General features: G+C 42.4%; 1 protein-coding gene across 1 annotated transcript in view; it reads right to left on the bottom strand.

Annotated features, from left to right (window-relative positions):
• Positions 1-22,217, bottom strand: part of TAOK3 (TAO kinase 3) — a 59,476-nt gene that overhangs the window by 19,501 nt on the left and 17,758 nt on the right. The window contains 4 exon segments of the mRNA XM_030460811.1: positions 8,527-8,733; positions 11,993-12,160; positions 18,175-18,256; positions 20,948-21,041. Of these exon segments, the coding sequence (XP_030316671.1) occupies positions 8,527-8,733; positions 11,993-12,160; positions 18,175-18,256; positions 20,948-21,041 (551 nt within the window).

Below are 22,217 nucleotides of genomic sequence, written 5' to 3'. Positions count from 1 at the left end.
GAGAGACCCTATCAGAAAGGCTGGCCAAAAAAATAATATTAAAAAACCCACCACCACAATCTTGCTAAGTGAAACGGTGACTGCCAAAAGTCAGTGCACCCACTGCACCTTCCCTACAGAGCAGCTTTGCACACCCAGCATGTCCTGAGCAGAGGCACAGGCTCCACAGGGCAGCAGTGCTGGCAGCCAGTGTTGGCACAGGACACAGTTCTGCAACTTCCAGCCTCAAGTTCCAGCTCCTAAAAACTCAAAGAGAAACGGAGATTCTTCTTGAATTAAATCAAGTTGCCACGGGTGCAAAAATCAAGTCTGCAAGCACCTGTGCCAAAAGGCAAACTGAAGACCGACTTTGTGCTCTGGCTGTTTAGGGGAGAGCAGAAGCAGCAGCTTTGTCACCCTGCCATGCCAAAGCAGACACCAGCAAGGTCAGAAATCCCTATGGTGAGAAATCAGCTGATATGGAAGAGCATCTCCACCATGAGGCTGCTGTGGTACCACTGCTCTCTTCCCACTCAGCAGACACTCATCTTCCTCCCTGCTGTCCTCAGTCTCTAGTCTGGACTCAAACAAATTCAGTCCCTTTCAATATAATTCTGTACACTTCTTCATGCAAAAATCAAGCAGGTATAAAAATGCTGAAGGACACATTGATTTACAGTGCTTTTATCCCAACACCTTTGCTCCTATCCTTCATATTTTGAGGACTTTACACTCCACGGTCACTTTTTAATTGATTTCACATGGAAAAAGCACAATGGGCAAGATCAACACAGAACACCACCTTCACCTGCTCCTACCCACCCCAGGGAGACAGAACAAGCTAAAACAGGTGGGGCTCTCAGACTTGAACATTTTTCTTGAGAAAGCTACGTCTTAGGCTATAGAATAGTCACACCAAAAATAAACCTAAACATTTAAACAATATCACTCAGTTTCAATGGACTTGTAGCCTCACTGGAAGGCTACCAATCCCAAAACTTACCCACCTGAACCACAAAGAGAAACAAAGGTTCAGAGGAGCTACTATTTATCTGCTGTAGCTATGACATTAAGGTGGAGGCATCAGGCACATGTGAACACAAAAGGTTCCTAAGGTCTGCTAGGAATACACCAAGCCCTGGACCACCCTCCCTCTCTCCATGACTTTAGTGTGCCAGGGTGCATGGTGCAGAGAAGCACCAAATCACTGAAATGAAGACTTAAAACGGGCATTCAGGTTTTTCAGAATGCTCCAAAACACCACCTAAAATGACCAGTTCAAATTATAATTACTTCCTATATCAGGAGATTAATCTGTGGGCTACTTTGTTAGCTAAGAGGTGAAGTCTCAGAGGGCAGAATGTCAGCCTGGTCTTGTTCTATGGGACTTCTGCTTACTTCAGTGCACATAAGAAGCTCACAGCAGAATCTAATTGCACTTCAGGAATGTGAATTAACTGCATTCTCCATTTCAAACTGAGCTGGGTAAGGAATGGGAAATTTCCTTTGCAACTGAGCAAGCAAAAGAACCTGTTTCAAGAGGACAGAAAGCTCAGTGGTTGTCCATGGCACCCCTTAATCTGAGATCTGAGGCTTCTGCATCAGGCAGGCAACCACTATTAACTCTCAAATAAGCCCATGCAGCCTTTTCCAGGGCTGCATTTTCCAGAAAAGCTGTCACACTACCAAAAATAAAATCACTTGACATGAAGAATTACCAAATCCAGCAAGTTACACCACCACAGAAACTGCAAGTAAACAGAGACCTGTAAGACAAATAAACCTAAGAGGAGCCCTGTCTCCACCAACTTTCCTCAGACATGACTGATGGCTTTCATGACAGATACCTACCTACAAACCAGAACATTTACCTTGGCTCTTTTTATTTGCTTCTCCCCAAAGCTTGCTAAGAGATACTGCAATGGTATCTCCTGTCAGATGCCAGCAGAAGTCAGGATATTTTGTTTCCAACTTTTAGCTCCAGATTGGTGGGAAACAAAAGATCCCAAGCAAAAATTGGTGAGAAACAAAAGAAGAAGCACCCTAGCTTGAGTTACTCAGGGAGTAAACTGATTGAAAGCACCCCAGAAAATCATCAAGTTTGGGTCAGGGTAGTTCACAGCCCTAGATCTGCACTTCAAACATTAGTTTGCTTTTAATGTAATGTATCTTTCATGTACATTTCACTATCAATCTGTTTATTGCAATATTTGTCTAACGAATACAACTTCAGGCATGCTCAGATCACAACTCACACTAAACCTAAATCCTTCTATTAGGGCAAAAAAATCTGGACTCTTCAGCTTCCTACTAAATAAATCATCTGTTCTTCTAACAGTATTAGGTACTACATAACCAGTGGTCAGGTTGATCACAACAAATGGGGGTATTTGCTGTGTTCTGGCTTTGACATTGCTCATTGCCAGGACAAAAAATCCTCAGATACTTCTACATTATCTCACTGGAGAGCTGGTGGAGCTTCCAGTTACTCCAGAGAGTAACTTGCTCTTTAGGAATGAAAAAACCCACGACTCCTACATATATTATGGATTAATAAGTAACTTAAAATAAAATTAATTTTTTTTTCTTGGGGATGTTAATCTCTAGAGAAGCAGACACACAGAGCAGCAAAGGATGTAACTTGCCCCAAGAAACACTATGGGGAAAAAAACCCCACAGAAACACAGTGATGCCATGAAACTTCCTAGGTGAATGCAATACTGGCTCAGAAGACAACTGGAACAAGCAAGCTACAGAGGCAAACACAGAGCAGCTCAGCAGGTAGACCATTTGTTTCTTCATACCTTAAAATCATTGAGAATTTTGCCTCAGATTTTAAATTCAGCAAAACCATCCAGGCAGATGTATAAATTGCATCTGAGATTTACATTGTCATATGGGTGAAGCAACTCCTGCACTGACAAAGCATCAAACACAACAATTAACAAAATGCCAAAGGGGCCTCATTGCCTTCAGCAGCTGATTTAGAAACTCAGACCCCCTAACTGCAAACTCTGATCACACTGGACTAGCCTAAAGCTGAAACACCTATACCACTGTCTGAAAAGAAAGATCCATTTGCACAGTGCATCTCTGGTTATGCACATCAATTCAAAGCTTCCATGCTGCTCACAGAAATGGATTTACAAACTGGAAAGGAGTGCCAATCTCCTAGACAAACAGGAAAGGCAATTTCTGAGCCAGACTGAGAGGACTGTAATGAAACTGCAGCAAATCCTTGCCTTCTAAAAAGAGGAAAACAACAGTGGTGTGCCACCATTCATTTTAGTGCAATAAATGCCTCAGTAATCTACAGACAGGTTTCAAGTGCCAAGAGGCTTTCAAGAAAGGCTTCATGCCACCAACCTGCTTGACATGATTCCAGAAGGCAGCAAAGGGGTCATCATGGCCAGGACATGCAAGCCAAAACTCAGGAAATCATTACCTAAAGATTTTTTACATCTCATAAAAATATATTTTCCAAGTCTGAATCATAATTCCAGACATGTAGGAAAACACCTTCTAACCCTGCAGAACTGCCATGCCAGCACACTCTCCACCCAGAGAATTCAGCATGAATCCTGCCACAGGCACCCTGTGTAGGGTCATGTAATGCACTTGGGAAGTCACTCAAGTTGCAGCAGTTACTACAGAAGTATCTTTTGACTACAGACATTTGTGAGGATCAACTACAAACACCCTCTTTTCGTTCTTTTTGTTAAAAAGTGTATTTCAATCACAGGATTTCCCTGGCATTTTTATTGTCCAAGTTTCATCTTCCAAATTACTAATGGCTTTAAGGTTGAAGCAAGTGACATCAAGTGCATTACAGTCAAATAAAAAAATACCACGCTGGGTTTTGTTCAGATTAAAAACCTTTTTCACTAGTACAAAGTTTTGTAGAAATAATACCATGTGGGAGCATCTGAAACCTACCACTTGACATATTCATTTATGACAACAAAATAACATTTCTGGGAAGCCACCTGCACACAGGTTGACAAATACCAGCAGTTGAACAAAGATGACAAATTACCTATGATGCACCAACTGATGCCTGTATTCTTAGGAAGCCAAAATCTTTATCCTCATTGTAAAATGAATTAACTGATACCTATCTGCTTTTAAAATCTGGGTTCCATGTCTTTGAAGCACAGTGTTTAACTGTTGGAGTTTAATTACAAGCCCTGTTTTCTTTTTTCTTTTTTTTTTTTTTTTGTGTTCTCAGGTACAAGGAGTTTGCATTAGAGCTGTCATTTACTCTTCAGTTCTCAACCTGTGCAGCTGAACAACTGAATTAGCTCCCAACAAGAGATGGATACAAAAATGCCCATCTATAGGTAAGATGACCCTTGGACAGAGAAGCAGTTGTGTAAATTCTCTTTGAAAGAGAAATGCTATAAAACTGTAACTCTTACACTGATCATCTTGAGACCTATGTTGAGGAGGTCAATCTGAAACCTGCAAAGGGACAAGGAAAATTCCTAGTAACACAGCTCACCTCTTTTTTCCTGTAAAGAGGGCCTCCTCCTGAGGAAGCAGTCCTCAATCCTAAGGACTGAGATCCCAGGAAAAGAGGGTGCAAGCTTCTTGCCTGAGTAGCAGAAACTATTGCAATTTTGCTCCTCTCAGGAGTTTAGGACACAGCTGTAAACTAAATTTATCAAAAGCTACATATTCAATCAGAGCTTTTTATTAGTATTATTTTCTTCCTGTCTAGTCACTTTTCTTCTGGATCAACAAGTTCTACTCTGCTGGTAGGTGGGAGTCACCTCTGCTCTAACAGCACAGAGCTCTACTGCTGCCCCAAAGCTTTTATATTGTGGAAGGGGTGAAGCTGTGCCTGCTTTTCATGGAGGCTTTATCACAAATGCTATCCCTTCAATCATGCAAAACCCAAGCATCTCAGCTATCACAAACTAGTTGATTTTCACCAGACAGTAAAAATCAGCATCATCAGAAGCAGCTCATTTCAGTAACTTTGTGACCACAAAACATTTTTTTGAAGTTACAGCCAATTATCAATTATCAACTGTTTAAAAAAAAATTAAAAGCTGTTTACAAACACAAAAAGTGTTTTCTTACACTTTGTCTCTGCCTCAGAGTAGCTGGTCACAGTCCACCTGCTAGGAGTGCTTGATGGGGATGCTGGAAGCTTCTCCCAGCCCAGCATGACACAGGAGATGCAGCCAGAGCTGGAGGTCTGCTCATCATCTACACCAGGTAAATGCCACTCCAGACTGGCTCTTTGCACCAAGCAGCAGCTGGGAAATATGTTTTGCACATGACCAGAGACTCTTTCATGCTACATTTTACAATTGCACACAACATTTTGGGGTTGTCATTCAAAGAAAATCAAAAGGCCTCTGATACTTAAGAGTGTTGAGCCTCCAAAAATATCAACAGTCCTGGCAATTTTGCCATCGTGGTCACTTTACACAGCCTGGTACATCTAGAGATTCTTAATTAACTTATTTGTGAAATAGCCACAACAACCCCAAGCAGTGCTACAGGCTGGGGACAGAGTGGCTGGAGAGCAGCCAGGCAGAAAGGGACCTGGGAGTCTCCCAGGAGACCTGGGAGTCTGGATTGCCAGGAAGCTGAACATGAGCCAGCAGTGTGCCCAGGTGGCCAAGAAGGCCAATGGCATCCTGGGCTAGCTCAGGAACAGCGTGGCCAGCAGGTCCAGGGAGGTGATTCTGCCCCTGTACTCAGCACTGGTGAGGCCACAGCTTGAGTCCTGTGTCCAGTTCTGGGCCCCTCAGTTTAAGAAGGATATCGAGGTCCTGGAACAGGTCCAAAGGAGGGCAACCAGGCTGGTGAAGGGACTCGAGCACAGACCCTATGAGGAGAGGCTGAGAGAGCTGGGGCTGTTCAGCCTGGAGAAGAGGAGGCTCAGGGGAGACCTCATTGCTGTCTACAACTCCCTGAAAGGAGGCTGTAGCGAGGTGGGAACTGGACTCTTTTCACAGACGACCTTCAACAAGACAAGAGGACACAGTCTTAAGTTGTGCCAGGGGAGGTTTAGGTTAGATATTAGAAGGAATTTCTTCACGGAGAGGGTGATCAGGCTATGGAATGGACTGCCCGGTGAGGTGGTAGATTCTCCGTCCCTGGAGACATTTAAAACAAGACTGGATGTGGCACTCAGTGCCATGGTCTAGCAACTGCTCCGGTGGGTCAAGGGTTGGACTAGATGATCTCTGAGGTCCCTTCCAACCCGGCTAATTCTATGATTTTCTATTTTCTATGAACACTTCAACGTGACCTGTGTCAAAACAATCTCATTTACTACCCTAGGACCATACACTGGAGACAGCTGGCTAATAATATCCATCAGTATTTTCTTGTTGGCCTTTAAAGGCTAATTCAATGCAAAACAAAAGCTTAATTTAAACTTGAACCCCATTCCATTTTGTTTGGGTGTTACTGAACTCAGCACTCCCTGTTTGTCACTTGCTAGAACAAAACCAAGTCGTGTGGATCAGCTCCATCACAGCCTACAGAAACACAGCTATAGCCAGTACCCAGACAAAGGGAAGTTTCTTCAGAATAAGGAACTTCACCTTGAAAATAGAGTGGGATCTATGTGTATAGACTCTCTGAAATGTCCTGCTCCAATTTTGGTCTTTTCACATGTAGTAATGCACGCACAATATATAGATGAAGCAGTTTTCTATTTAAAATTACATTCCCTGAAGTAAGAGAATTTTTAAAAGTGTACTAAACTAAAGCAATATATTTGCATATGGAAATATGCAGGACTATCTCCTGCTACACCCAGTCTAAATTCACCTTCTGTGCACACACAGCAGAAAGTAACATTTAGTTGTTAGGAAGATCCCATACCACTATACACCAAGCAGTAATCACAGTCTGTTATTGAATGCTGTAAAGGCCATCAGTGAAGATCTGGTTTTTGTGCTTCCAAAATTACCCTAAAACATCTGATTTAAATGATCTATGATGATTTCTTTCACAATCCTGCAGTTACAGCCTATTTTTCCCTATTTTTCCAAACCAGGTAACATGCACTTCATGCACTTATGCATCCTAAGTCTTAAAGAAAACAACAGCTATGCAGAAGTGTAAGAGGACTCAATTAATAGACCCCAAAATCTTCCTGTACATGTAACTTTAGAAGGGCCACTCACTCAGTCACTGAAAACCAAAACACTGATTCTTATACCAAGCAGATACTTGACAAGTCTCACAAATTAAATTTACATCTGATGGGTGTGGCTTCCATTTTTGTTTTCAACAACTGTAAAGACACTGCTGAGTCAGCAACATTATAATGAATGAATACTATGTGAACTAATACCTCAAACTTCTGTTTTAACACATACAGGAATAAAACTACTCAACGACATGAAATCAGAATTAATACACATTTCTGGAGCCTACAGAAAACAAGAAGTTCCAACTGTTGTCACCCAGAACATAAGAACAGTAGCACCATTCTTCATCCAGGAAGGTTCCCCAGGCTGGCATTTTGTACCTAACACTGTTTTTTCAAAAAGGTAAAAATAAGATCTTCTCTAAAGGTAAAAAAGATGTAAACCCCTGAAGTCTATGCAGATTATCTGCCAGTATCCTTAAATACACAGGGCAGTCTTGTTGAAGACAAAATTTCTTTAGAGCTCCATTTTATAAGCAGTTCAATATTCACTTCCACAAACAACTGTAGTTCAGGGGGAAAAACTGCTTACAAATAGTCAGACCCAGGCTTTGCTGTAACCCTACAAATGAGGAATTAGTACTTCTCATGATGCTGTTATGTTTTAGCTCCTCTGGCACAAAGCATACATACACTTTGAAGCTCTTTGCAAGTTCAGTCACACAACCAGCATTTTACTGCCCACCCACCAGTAAAAGACACTGCTAAGATTGAGTCAAAACTACTTTCATAAAATAGTCTTAGATTAGATGCTGACTTACAGCTACACACCTTTAGTTTGATATCTAGCACTAAGAAAATGAAAGGCATCAGATCACAACATGCAGCAAAAGAGCAGAAAAGGACTGAGTGGAACTTGGCTCAAAACATACCTCATGGGAAGGATACGAAGTTCTGCACACTTCCACTTCTCAGGAGGGAAATCCAAGTGCAAGCAGATTGTAACCATACACTATGACTGGGAAATGGTTAGCTGAGCTGCTGTGACCAGGTGTCACCATACTACAGAGCAGGGGACAGTCATTCACAAGTTAAAAAGGGCTGATGTTACAAGCAGAGGGAGAAGTGCACATGCAGGGCTGGGTAAGGAGCATGCAGTAAGTTTGTGTGAGCCCTGCCTGGCCACTGGCAGCATTAATGGCCTCTTTTTCTTGTCAGAAGTTCTCTAAATGCCATTTAGCTTTTAAAGAAAAAAAGGAAACGCAGGACTTGGACTTCAGTCTGGCAAGTCTGGTACCAGCTCCTTGCTCCCAGCAGATGGCTCAGCACAAGACCACAGGACATTGATGGATGGGCTCGACATGGGTGAGCCAACATGAGCAATAGCAAGGGCTGCAGGAAGCTATGGAGAGCACCAGGGAACATACCTTCTTATGAACAACGGAGGAAGTGGAATTAATTGTGCTCTCATCACTATGCATCATGACCAGTTCAGGGCTGCTCTCATCCAGGACCTCCTGCATGCTGCTGACACTGCTGCTCTGACTGCCTGTGCTCACAGACATGCTTGGGATGGAATGGTTGCTGCCCAGACTGTCCATCTTCCTACTCAGGTTTGATCCATGCTCACTGTCCTATAAAACAAGGGGCATCAGTTACAAACACTGCAGGAGATCATCTGCCCAGCACATGCCTGCAGCAGCCAAAGTTTGTTTTAAAGGCAGCTCTGCAGAGTTAAAGGTTGTTTCCTCATTATTGTGACAAATGTGTTTCTGCGGGCTGCTTGGTTTATGACGTGGTCCATGTGGGGCAGTCAGCTTTTGCCTCTTCTCTAGCGATCCTACTATACCAAGCCTTTTTTACTTTTTTTTTCCCCCCCCCCCCACATATCAGTAAGTCTGGGCATGGCTCTCAGCTTGAGACATCCAGGAATACTGGATGGCTAGTGGAAGGAGTCTCACTATTAAATGGAGCAACCTAAGTTTGTATTAAAACAATGTTCCAAGTCAGGGTATGCTACATCCACTGTGTGACTCTCCTGATAACCCAGTTGGTTATGATTTGGTAACTATCACAAGGTGCTTAACAGGTGCAGAGGTTTTAACTTCCATGTCCCAAGCAGTGAGCAATTACACTTTGTCAAGGTAAAAAAACACCCTTGGACATTCTGGTTTTAGCCAAGGTAAATTTTTCCTTCACCTTTAAGCAGCTGACTCAGAAGAGCCTGCATTATTAGTGATTACAACTATTTTCATCTACTTAGATTTACATAAATAATTTATCCTCATATAGGACATATTTTTGATTCTACAGATGTATACTAGAAGCTAGCAGCCTTCTCTCTCATTGCATACTCATCCCAGATCAGTAATCCAACATTATGTGCTCAGTCTGGACTGACTTTGAGAATTTATGGAGTCCTCTGTAGTTAACAAGTGGCACTGAAGAGGTGTGTGAGGATTGTAGAGTGAGGATCAGGAACTCCAAATACCCTTCACCTCCTGGTCTGAAACAGCCCTGATTAACAGAATTAGTGGCTTGCTACTGTACCTAGTTTGTCCTGGCCTTCTAAGTGATTGATCTTGGGGAGAATTACATCACATATTGATTATCAGGGTACTAATTTTATTGGAAACTGACAGAAAGATAAAACTGGCAGATTTGACAATTTGTATTTGATTGTGTAATTATTTTTTAAGTAATTAGCAGCTTATTCAGAGCCTGTGTACAAGCACTTAGAACCTAACAAGAATACTGTTTTATAGAGAACATAAGGACATGAGAATGAAAATATTTCCAAAAGGCTTATATAAAATTGAAGAAGAAATAATCTGATGAAGCATCTGAGCCAAGGATATGGCTACGTAATTAAGGAACATATTTGAACAGAGATTGCATATGCAGCCTTAACATGGACTTCCTGACTTAAATACTTTCCAAATGACTTTAACATTTCGGAAGAGCTCTGAGGAAAGCATTAGTAGTATTTTTAATGTTAAAGGGTTCTGATGCTCCTATACCACCTTTGAAAGTCTGAGGTAGAAAAAGGAACTGTCTTGTGGCACGTAGAGTTATCAGCTTCTGTTAACCAGTTAAGTAGCAACTGAAGCAAGTGCTGTCTTCCTTTCACTGCTGAGTTAGTGACACACAAGAGAAACACAACCTCCTTCTGTGGTATGTAAGCTCAGTGGCAAAATGTAGTGCAGAGCATGCTGTGCACATGCAGAGTGTGAGCCTCAGAGTGTTCATTCCTAGAGACACAATCTCTTTTCTTCTCTTTTTATTGAGAGGTGGGAACAGGAGGCACAGAATGGACATCTTCAAGTCAACTACTACCACATGTATCTTGCTTCACTGTTGAGCTTGGATCTGCTGAACAGCCAAGTGGGAAAGCCATTCCCTTGCTCTTTCCTGCCCTGTCACTCTAGCAGCTTTTCACACATACATAGACAAAGCTTGAAGGGTTTCAGTGCAAAAAAATCTGACAAATCTTCCCCTTCTCCTCACCCTAAACAAGTAATCTGAAGGTTTAGAAGTTGGCAGGCTGGAAGGCCAAAAGAGAAGCACTTCCTAGTTTCAATCACAGTGCTGCTGCTCTTGCTCCTTCTGTGCATCTCCTTCAATGGGAAGGAATGTCACGTTAGCTAAGGGCCAGGTCCCCTCCTTCTGCATGCCAGCCACCCATACTCTCCTAGTTCTTAAACCCCAGCTCTAGTTTAGCTTTAAAGGAACACCTGATACATGCAAACCTCAAAACCAAGTCCCTGAATGTATGCTGAGCTTGGGCATATTACATCTTACTTTATCAGAACAAAACGGAACAGAAACAGCAGTTACCATATCAGTATTTATTTGCTGAGAACCAACTCTGGATTTATTTAGCCACTGTGCCTCCACCAAATGATATTAACTTCCATCTAATCTCATCAATTGAAAAAAAAGTGGTTTCCTTCTAAGCCAGTTAGTGTCTATTATCATCCACTTATTAAGCAGGTTGTTTATTAGAAGAGTTAAACTGAAGCTGAATTTTATGTTTTTAATCTTTGATATAAAAGAATCTTTAAAAATAAGACTAATTTGGTGCTTTGCTTTCAGCTCAGGATAGGCCAATTCTTTTACACTTAAGATACTTGAAAAAAAAACACAACCATTAAACAGTTTTGACTCTACTTTTGAGTACTTGAAAAGCTTGGGCTGCCAACACCAAGTGAAACTGTGTCCAGTTCTGGGCCCCCCAGTTCAGGAAGGATATCGAGGTCCTGGAGCAGGTCCAAAGGAGGCAACTGGGCTGGTGAAGGGACTCAAGCACAGACCCTATGAGGAGAGGCTGAGAGAGCTGGGGGTGTTCAGCCTGGAGAAGAGGAGGCTCAGGGGAGACCTCATCACTCTCTACAACTCCCTGAAAGGAGGTTGGAGCCGGGGGGGGGGTTGGGCTCTTTTGCCAGACAACTTTCAACAAGACAAGAGGGCAGGGTCTCAAGTTGTGCCAGGGGAAATTTAGGTTAGATATTAGAAAGAATTTCTTTCTGGAGAGGGTGATCAGGCATTGGAATGGGCTGCCCAGGGAAGTAGTGGATTCTCCGTGTCTGGAGATATTTAAAAAGAGCCTGGATGTGGCACTCAGTGCCATGGTCTAGCAACTGCAACGGTGGTTCAAGGGTTGGACTTGATGATCTCTGAGGTCCCTTCCAACCCAGCCAATTCTATGATTCTATGATAAGGCTGCTGTCACTCATTATCCTCCCCTAGATCTCTGCTGGTCCAGATGGCAATTCCAGCAGCATAGATTGCATTCTCACCTAGGCTGCCACTGTTCTGTCCCCTTAAGATGAGGAAACATTTCACTCACCCTGAAATTATTTATAGGAATGCAAGTGGGGTAACAAAAAGTACCTCCTCCTCTTCCTGAGACTCAGTCAGTGGGCCATTCCGTGTCTCCTGGAAAAGGATTTTCTTCATTTTCCGGTACTGAAGGTTGTCCAGCTCACGGACTGCATCTTTTGTCCTTTGGATGAGGTCTATGAGCACCCTTGGGGGTCGGTCTCGGCGAACAAAATCATGCTGCATTAGAGGAAATAAAACACAGAGTTTCAGCCCTGACACCAGGATTTTGTAAAGACAGGGACAGTAACTTATTTTAAGAAGCAGCCAAAATGAGAGATTGTGCTCAGTAACTGCTCTGCTCATACTCAGTAGCACCCATTGTGAAAGACTCCCAACACACTCAGCACCCAACACACCAACTGTGCTCATCAATGTTTCAAATAACCAAATGGATCATGCTATGCACTAGGAGTTGGAACCACGGGCTGCAAAACATTGTGTTCAGAAGTCAGAAGATGTGTCCTTGCAGGGAACTCAACTAAATGTAGTGAGAAGTGAGCAAAAGCCACTTCACAACCTGAAACTCGTGTACACAGACAGGCAGCAGGAGCTGGAGCAGTGGATGGAGAGGTGTGGTACCTGGGTGACCCTTCCAAGCTCTCTGTAGCCCTGACTCCCCAATACCCTTCACTGTCTGAAGTGAAACAGTGTGGACTGGGGTCAGGTTTTCTGACCTCTCCAGGCCAAACAGTGCAATTGCCCCTTGCCAAGTTTGTTCACTTGATGTGTCTGAGGTACAAGAGAGTGTCACTTCAAACCTTACAATGACAAGGGGCCTCAAAATGAACAAAATGTGCAAAGGACAAAGAAGAATCCAGTCTGATTATGCAAGATTACCTGTGTAGGATACAAGCAAAGATTTCTCTTGCATCTATTTCAATTCATTTATTAAAAAAAAACTAGTAAGATGATTGCAAGGTTTATTTATACTCAAAGCATTTATAGCCATAGCTGAAATAAAATCAGATTCTTACCAGCCTAGGGATGTACCAGAAGCACATATTTTTGGTGCAGACTTTAGAATAAATCCTTCAGTGAAATTTAAGTAGTGATTAAAGGCTCTTCTCTGATTTATCAGTTAAGTTCTGAACTGTACAACTGGCAGTAGAGTAAGAAAGCATTGCAGCCTTCCCATTTAACCTTTGACCAAGGCAAATACTTGCCAAAATTCTACATGGAATCACTACACCTGGGTTTGTTGCTTAATATATATGACAGGAGATTGGCCTGAAGGCACAAACATCTTCTGCACGAGTGGCTCTCTACTCTGCATTGCAAATGCCAGAAGAGCAGCTTGTCTGTCTCTCAGCAGCTGAACTCTCCTGCACAGAAACTCTCAGGAGGGTCATGTCTGCCCACTTGGCCCCACAGCTCTTTCCACACCTCATGGACTCAGGGAAAAGCATCTCTACTCTAGATGTGCTGCCACACCTCAAGTTCAAGAACAAAGACATCCAACTGCAGCTGGAGTGAACAATACATGAAACCCAGGTCTCAAAAGAGGAGTCTCCCATACAAGAAAGCTCAAAGGACAAGCCAGTCTTTTAATTGTTTTTAATTGAGTTTAAACTGTTGTGCACTGGAGTTTTGCTAATGGGGACAGCTAGTCATTTCACTATCAATTTTTTGCTAGTAGTGATGGTGTTTATTTTTTAATCATGGCTAAAAAGTTCTAAACATCACTTCCCACAGAAGTAAAACGAATCATTTCTGCTCCTCAGCACAGATAACCACCATTTATTTCTCCATAAACATCAACAATCTGCAGCTTTGCTACAATTAGAAAAAAGGTAACAATTCTTTATCTCATTGCAGATCATTTTTAGGAAGCAGTAGCACATTTGAAACAATGGTCTTGAATTTAAACCCACTCTACATGTTCAGTGCCTACTTGTTTATGCATATTCATTAGCAGTGCAATACTCCTTTCACATGCTTCATATTCAGGCACTACTTGAAGATCAGGATGCAAACACAAAGAAGCTGTAGGGCAGATGCACAAAAGTAAAAAAGCAAAAGGCTCTTGCAAAGAAGAGAGCACAATTCTGACAGCCCACTTGCTTTATCTAATTGTCTGCTTTGCACATGAAATGCAAGCTCCTTCTGCTAGGTGCAGCTCTAAGAAACCACGGCTAGAAGGACTTTGTCTACTTTCTCCAAATTGCAAGGAAAACAAAAAAACCAAACAAACCCAAAACACTCATAGGGGGGCAGAGGTTAGTCTGAAGACATGTACTGAGGTGGATGGGAGAGTGACTAGCAGAACTCAGGTTTCCGAGGAATGCCATGCAAGCTGAGAAAAATACAGAAAAAGTGTTTAAAACAAATGTTATTGTTGCTTTCAAAGTGAAAAATATTAACGAGATAGTTTGGGGAGGTTTTAATTTACTTTTTAATGTTAATTTACTCAGCATTTTAATACCACTACAGTCATTTGGCTGTCTCAGCCGAGATTGTAAATGGAAGATGAATTTATTCTCAAACACCTCAATTTAGAATTCAGTTCTCCTTAAAAAAATGGGACCACAAAAACTTGCTCTATTTCTGTTTACTGCATGCAAGTGAAAAACCCTTAGAACAGAAAAGAGTGTAACAGGCTTTAGAGAGAGCTACTGCAGGAGGCAACATCTAGGGTACTGTTCTGAAAGTCTAAAACCAAATTAAAAGACTGAATGCCACATGACTTGAGAGTTCTTAACATCTCAGTTCCAATTCTTTGCACAGACTCCAAACCAAAGGTAGCCATGAAATCTTATCCTCCAATGAACTTAGGCTGTTCCTAGAGAGCAGAAAGGCTGCCAGTCCTCAGGAATGAATCACTCCAAAACCCCAAACATAAACCTATTAGCTGGTAAAAGCCTTGTCAGGGTGCTGCAAGCAGAAGCAGAAAACAAAACACTGGTTATGTGCCCCAGCACAAAAGTATCACAGGGTAAAAAATGCACCAAGAGAGAGTACAAATCAGTGGTTCATCAGCCTGTACCCTGAAGAGTGAAGGCATGAGGGTTAAATACTGTAGAGAGCCCAGGCTTAAAGCCAGGACAGAGGGAAGAGCAAAGCTAGCTGTTCAGTAAAGATTGCAGAGTTTCAGTATCTCCCCAAGAACCCAGAGGCTCAGAAACATCCAGGAGAATGCATTTTACTGAGCTGAAAGAGCAACAAGAAAAGCCATAAAACAAAGGCTGAATGGCATGAAAAAGCTGTCAGGCAGACACAGAGCAATGATCTAACCTACTGCAGAAAACAAGCAAAGCACTCGGTGGAGCTTGCAGTTCCTCTGCTCAGGTATTTAAGGAAAATCCAAGTCCCATGGCCTGGATCAGCAGATGCCATGCGATTCTCAGCAGCAGCTGTGTACAGCAACCAGAGGAATAGCAGGGCCAGGAATTAATCAGAAAGGAAATACTCAAGAAACAAACAAACAAACCAAAACAAAACAACGAATAAGCCTGAAGGAAAAAGGGCTGGACAAGATTTCACACCTTCCTACCTTCTATTGAAAACCTGCTCCTGAATTTTCCTAACACAAAGCTTTTGGAATTGTAGGCAATTCTTCCACTTGGCAGATAAACTGGAACCCAATGAATTAAACAGATTTCTGTGATCTATTTAAGTGATTTATGATTCACTGACAAACTTCAACAAAGGCTGGACCCATCACTCCCAGCACAGGTTCCCCTCCTACACACTCTTGGCAATTTTGAACTTGTACAATGCACTTTGCTAAGTGATACAGTTGTTTCCAAAACAACTTCTAATTAGTTGGGTTCAGTCTAAAGGCTAATAAAGAGATACCAACAACTTTTGGATTTGGTGGTTTGATCAGGGGAATAAGTTCACCTAAGCCTATTCTGTCAGTGCTACTTTTAATGCCCAAGTATGATGCTGAAGCCGAAAAAGGCCAAGCAAAACTGTTTAGAGACAGAGTTTGAGTCTTTAAACAGCAAAGGTATTTATTTTCGGATCTGGGGAAACCCCCAGCTTGCGCTGGACAAGGAGTTCCAAGGGTTAAGGGAAAGGGTTAGGATATTTATACAGTAAAAGGGGAGGTCACATCATCCTTACATACATATTCATAACAGGTGGAGTCTGGGCGGAGTTGTCTTTTTGGGGATGTGTTCGGGGGTCTTTGGGGGTCTTCAGATGAAGTAACGAAGTCTTCCTCAGGGTTGAACTTTTTACCTTTCTTGCTCTTAATGACTTCATCCCCTTTTTATAGAGGATAATTGGACCCTTGCAATAAAACTTCCCCTTATCTGCTAGTTCTGGCAGCCTCATCCTGCCTTTCGTGCTGGTGTTTACACTCCCCCAGTGCCCAGCTGTCTCAGTGGTGCCAGGACTTACACTTCTAATTATCTCCAAGACAGAAGTTAATCCCGTTAGGGTCTTGACATGTCTCATCTGCTTTTGGTCACTTCTTTCTTAGTTTATCCCTGAATTCTACTGGTTATGAACACAAATTCATTAACATATATTACAAGTTCTAATTCTACATAAAGTAAATTCACACAAACAGTTTGGCCTGATCCACTCTCTTCTTCAATGCATGGATATTAAAAGAAGCACATGCATTACCAGATGCTTATGAATCAAGAAGATAATGCTCAAAATCCATTCAGAACAAAGAAATTATGGGAAAAGGAGATCAGAAACACAGACAGAAATACAACACTGCAATGACTGGAAAGTAAAGTTGAAAAAAATGTTATGTTTGGAAATTCACAAATACAATTTTTCAAAGGCATGCAAAGTCTGCTGGGTAAGTAATAAGATGAGGAGTAATATACAGCTGGAACTAAGCTGTGAATTTATTGGGACTTCTGCACCAGACAGCAGTCAATAGAACATGGCATCAAAACCTCTTATTGCAGCACCACAGAGCAAAGACAGCCTTTCCCAGCTCCCACATATCCACATGTGGAATAACATTTCATGGCATGTGCATTAGTGCCAGAAATGTCTAGCCAGCCAGAGGAACTTTAGACAAAAAAGAACAAACCAAGAAGTGGATCAGAAAGGCCCAAATGAATGATTCACAAGAACAGAGCGAAAGCAAGAGCTGAGCAGAGATTATTAAAAGATTATTAAAAGATACATATTCAAAAGGTATAAATTAATCATGCTCACATTAGCATTACTAGAGAAAAAGGTCAAGATAACCTTCCTGAACTTTAGCTGCATCTATAAAAAAAAAAAAAAAAAAACCCAACAAAAACCCAGGACAGTTCAGAGCACCACACAGAACAATTCTGCTCTGATGAGGAGAAAACCATAGGTCACCTGGTCTCTTTCCATCTCTAATACTCATGTTCCTTTAAATAATCAACCACTACCACTGAATTGTTATTAGGAGCAAAATCACCTCATCATCTGGAGTATAAATCTCAAAGTACTACCAGCTCTGCAAAAGCCTTGCTATTGCCAATGGGCAGTCTTATAAAGACTGGTTAAGTCAAGATTTTGAGTAGCAATTAAAATAGCTTTTTGGATTTTCCATCACTTTCACACAGAAAGCCTGTAGCAAACTACAAGGCTTAAATCCTACTGAAATTGTTTATAACCTTACTAGCAAGTATTGCTTCTACCCAACAGAAAAACCATATTTTTCCTTACTGAAGAAAAAAAAAAAAAAAAGCAACATCAGCAGCTTAACAGTTACATTACTTCACACAAACGAGTGTATCTGCTCCAAAAAGGTCTTTGCTTTCACACAAGTTACACTAGAAAAAAATAAAAATCAAGGTTAAATTCCTCCATCCCCCTCCTGCTGACAGGTCCTTCCTTCAGCTAAAAACCTGCAACTCACACCCCTATGTTATGAGATTTCCAAGTTCTCAAACACAGATGTAACCTCTGCAGAGCTTTGGGGTGTAAGAGCAGCAGGGTGCTGGGCTGCTGTCCCAAATAACTCTCTTTCCTCAACAATATAAGTGTTTTACCACAGTCTACCACTACTTTACTCCAGCAGTTTGACTCCTGAGCACCACGTTAAGGAGAATTGTGCCTTATGCAACAAAGCTAAACAGCCTGAAATACTCTTCAGAAGACTCCAAACTCTACTGAATCCAACAAGAGCAAAACTAGTAATTTTTTTTTTTTTTTTTGAAAGGGCAAATATTTCTTTACCATCTTCAGAATTATTTTTGTAGACAGATTCTTCCCAAACTTCTGGAAAAGATTTGAAAAATTACCCGTAACAGATTTGTGGATGATGGCCTTTCCTGAGGTATTTTCTGTAAGCAGTCATCAACAAATCCCCTAAAGGAATCTGACCTGTAAATTAAAAAAAAAAAAAAAAAAAAAAAAGTTCTAAATTAAGAGAAGCTTTGGATCTGGAAGATACAGAGACTTATAAGCACCAAAGAAAAAAAAAATCTTGACTCATTTTTTCTAGGTGAGACAAAGTAACTGAACATTTCCAAGTTCTGAGTAAGCTGACTCCACCAGTTCTCCCAACAGTTAAAGACTGATGAAACAAACACATAAACACAATTTTATCCCCAAACACAGCAAAAGCTATGTGTACCAGCTACTATTTTCAATTTTACTTCAACTACTTGAAACCAGATGACAATGACATTCTTGGTAAGTCCAGAAATGCCCTAAATGAGCTGATGAAATAGCTCACTAACTCCTCCCATCCTTTCATAGAATGATAGAATCATAGAATTAGCCGGGTTGGAAGGGACCTCAGAGATCATCTAGTCCAACCCTTGACCCACCGGAGCAGTTCCCAGCCCATGGCACTGAGTGCCACATCCAGTCTTTTTTTAAATGTCTCCAGGGACGGAGAATCTACCACCTCACCGGGCAGTCCATTCCAATGCCTGATCACCCTCTCCGTGAAGAAATTCTTTCTAATATCTAACCTAAACCTCCCCTGGCACAACTTAAGACCCTGCCCTCTTGTCTTGTTGAAGGTCGTCTGTGAAAAGAGTCCAGTTCCCACCTCGCTACAGCCTCCTTTCAGGTAGTTGTAGACAGCAATGAGGTCTCCCCTGAGCCTCCTCTTCTTCAGGCTGAACAGCCCCAGCTCTCTCAGCCTCTCCTCATAGGGTCTGTGCTCGAGTCCCTTCACCAGCCTGGTTGCCCTCCTTTGGACCTGCTCCAGGACCTCTACATCCTTCTTAAACTGAGGGGCCCAGAACTGGACACAGTACTCGAGGTGTGGCCTCACCAGCGCTGAGTACAGGGGCAGAATCACCTCCCTGGACCTGCTGGTGACGCTGTTTCTGATACAGGCCAGGATGCCATTGGCCTTCTTGGCCACCTGGGCACACTGCTGGCTCATGTTCAGTTTCTTGTCGATGCAGACTCCCAGGTCCCTTTCTGCCTGGCTTTGTAACAGAGACTCTGCAAAGCACTTTTATACAATGCTTAACTCAACCAAAATCTGGGCTACAGATGAGCTTGTATCACAACTGGAAAGAGGAAAACTGATCTAGGTGCCACTGAACCAGAGAGCAGCACAAAAGGCACCTTGCTTGCTCCCTGTTTCTCAAAGCCACAGAGAGCAAAGAGGTAACTATAAACAAACTGCTTGCAATCAAGAATACTGATTCTTATCCTGCAGTCACAAGTCACAAGTTGTCTCTACTCTGCATTGCAAATACTGCTCAGAACAACTCAGGCAGCAGTGTGCAGATGTAAGGCCACATTCTTGCTTTCACAAATGAAAAATGGACAACATGGATGATGAAATAAGGAAACTGGAGTGGTTTTTATAAAATGATCAGCAATGAAATAATTTATAGAATCACAGAATGGTTTGGGTTGGAAGGGATCTTAAAGCTCATCCAGTTCCAATCCCCCTGCCATGGGCAGGGACACCGCCCCCAACCCAGGGTGCTCCAAGCCCCATCCAACCTTGGACACTGCCAGGGATGGGGCAGCCACAGCTTCTGGGGGAAACCTGGGCCAGGGGCTCAGCACCCTCAAATTGAAGAATTTCTTCCCCATGTCCAACCTCAATCTCCCCTCTTCCAGTTTTAACCCATTTCCCTTCTCCTCTCCCTGCCCCCCCGTGTCCAAAGCCCTCCCCCAGCTTTCTTGTAGCCCTTTCAGATACTGGAAGGTTGCTCTGAGCTCCCCTGGGAGCCTCCTCTTCTCCAGGCTGAACAACCCCAATCCCTCAGCCTGGCTTCCAAGGGAGGTGCTCAGCCCTCTGAGCATTTCAGTGGCTCCTCTGGACACCACCCAGGAGCTCTGTGTCCTTCTGATGCTGGGGACTCCAGAACTGGACACAGAACTCCAGGTGGGGTCCCACAAGAGCAGAGCAGAAGGGGAGAATCCCCTCCCTTGACCCTCGTCTGTGCTTCCTCTGCTACTTAAATGCCCAGCAGTGTAACTGGAGGAACTTCACACCTCTCTGGCAGCTTTTGTTTCAAGACATCTGCAGACTCTGCCTAGCATTACTCCAAGGATACATTCCACTCTTGAGGACAGAGAAGAGAAAACAGGGTAACCCCTTGGCTCCCACAAGCATCCTTGTCCCAAAGCTGGGATTCTGGAGCAATCCTGTCCATAAGGAGTATCTGCTGGCCACAGAGCTCTGATGACTTTGGAAGTTGCTCATTAAAACATATTTAATTACCTCTACATTCTGTGTACCTCTCCCCTCCCTTTCTCCACATTTCAGCACCACTACAATGCTACCAATTATTCTGTCAAGGATCTTTTGCAGCTGGAAACTCTGCTGATGCTGAGCTTAACACATCCAAGAATATTTTAATTCCTACAGCATCCGTAGCCCCATAATTAACACCTCCACACTTTTAGATTGTAGCACAGCCAAAGTGACAGAAGGTCAAAACTGAGCCTGCCCACACAGGAGCATTATTTGAGAAGGCAGACAAATCACTACGCTGCAACAAACACCTTTGTCAGACTTGAACCATGAGGAGAGAGTGGTGCAGAGCATTTGGAGGGGAACAAAGGGAAAATATCAGGTAATAGCTCTCTTACCATTCATTTGACTGTAACGTAGGGGAATCGTTCTGGGCTATGTGATATAAGGCACTCATTGCATTCATGTTGAAAAGCGGAGGCTTCCTTTCAGCTAGAAAGATAAGAGAAAGGTGTGATAAGGCAATCTGGAAAGAAAAAGAGAAAGCTAGAATATGAGCAGGGTTATCACTGCTGAATCAATAGCTCATTACTGCCATCATCACCTTTAAGCTAATTATTTTAATACTCCAGGTTAAACCAGGACAACCACTCCAGGAAAGCTGTTATTCACTTGAAGAGGGGATGACAAAATCCAAAGAGAACAGGATGCTCATTATAAGGAAACTTTCTTTTGAATTCTCCCATAACTGCAATGTTTCATACCTGACCTGCTATGCCAAAATCAGCAGAAGCTGAGTGAAAAACACATCTTGAACACACAGCGTGTCAGGGCTAGGAAATTTATATATCAGTCCCTACTGATCTTTGATGTAGTGACACAGCATCTGTTTTAGGGAAACAGAGTGGCTGCCTCTTTCATTTGTCACTGGCATCACCTGCAAGTGGGACAGTTTGCCACATTCACTTGTCTGATGTGTGAATTCCCCCTTAACTTGTCCTTGCACTGAGCAGACACCTACAAACCTCTGAGCTTTCAGAGTGCAGCAGATCTCACACAGAAACTGAGAAAAGCTGGTTTCCCCCCTCCATCTAAGGTCAGTCACTGATGCTAGGATTTTTAAGTTCATGTCAGGTCACAACTATAACTTTTCCTTGACAAACCACTGCATTCTCTTTTCTTTAAACACTACTTATTTTTGGCTACACAAGAAACTAAAACACCAGCAATCAAAGAAAGCCAAGTGGTGCTCAACAAGAGGTTTGCTCCCACTGCTACCTAACCCCATGTTCAGATACAGAATCATGCAAAGGCAAAGCTCTAATTTTTACAGAAAGTAAGCTTAATATTTCTCAAATGCCTAATACTGAAAAGCAAACCCATCAACTGTGTTAAATAGCTTTGAGTTTCTTGACTGAGAAGCTCCCTAGAAATTTTAGTATCAAGACTCAGTGCCTACGTAGCATCATCACCTTGTGATTTACTCCTTGAGAGGCCACAAGTAGCCTAAACTCCACATGCACACACACAAAAAATATCAGTGGCCACGTGGAAGAAAAGTAGCCTTGAACTTCTGACTTTTGCATTATTTATATCAAACCACAGGCTGGATCAGCAAAGCATTAGCACTGACACATGTAATACAACACTGGAAGTTAGTAATTTATA

Source organism: Calypte anna, chromosome 15 (assembly GCF_003957555.1).
Source record: "Calypte anna isolate BGI_N300 chromosome 15, bCalAnn1_v1.p, whole genome shotgun sequence".
NCBI lineage: Eukaryota > Metazoa > Chordata > Aves > Apodiformes > Trochilidae > Calypte > Calypte anna.
This window is presented reverse-complemented; position numbering and strand designations above follow the sequence as displayed.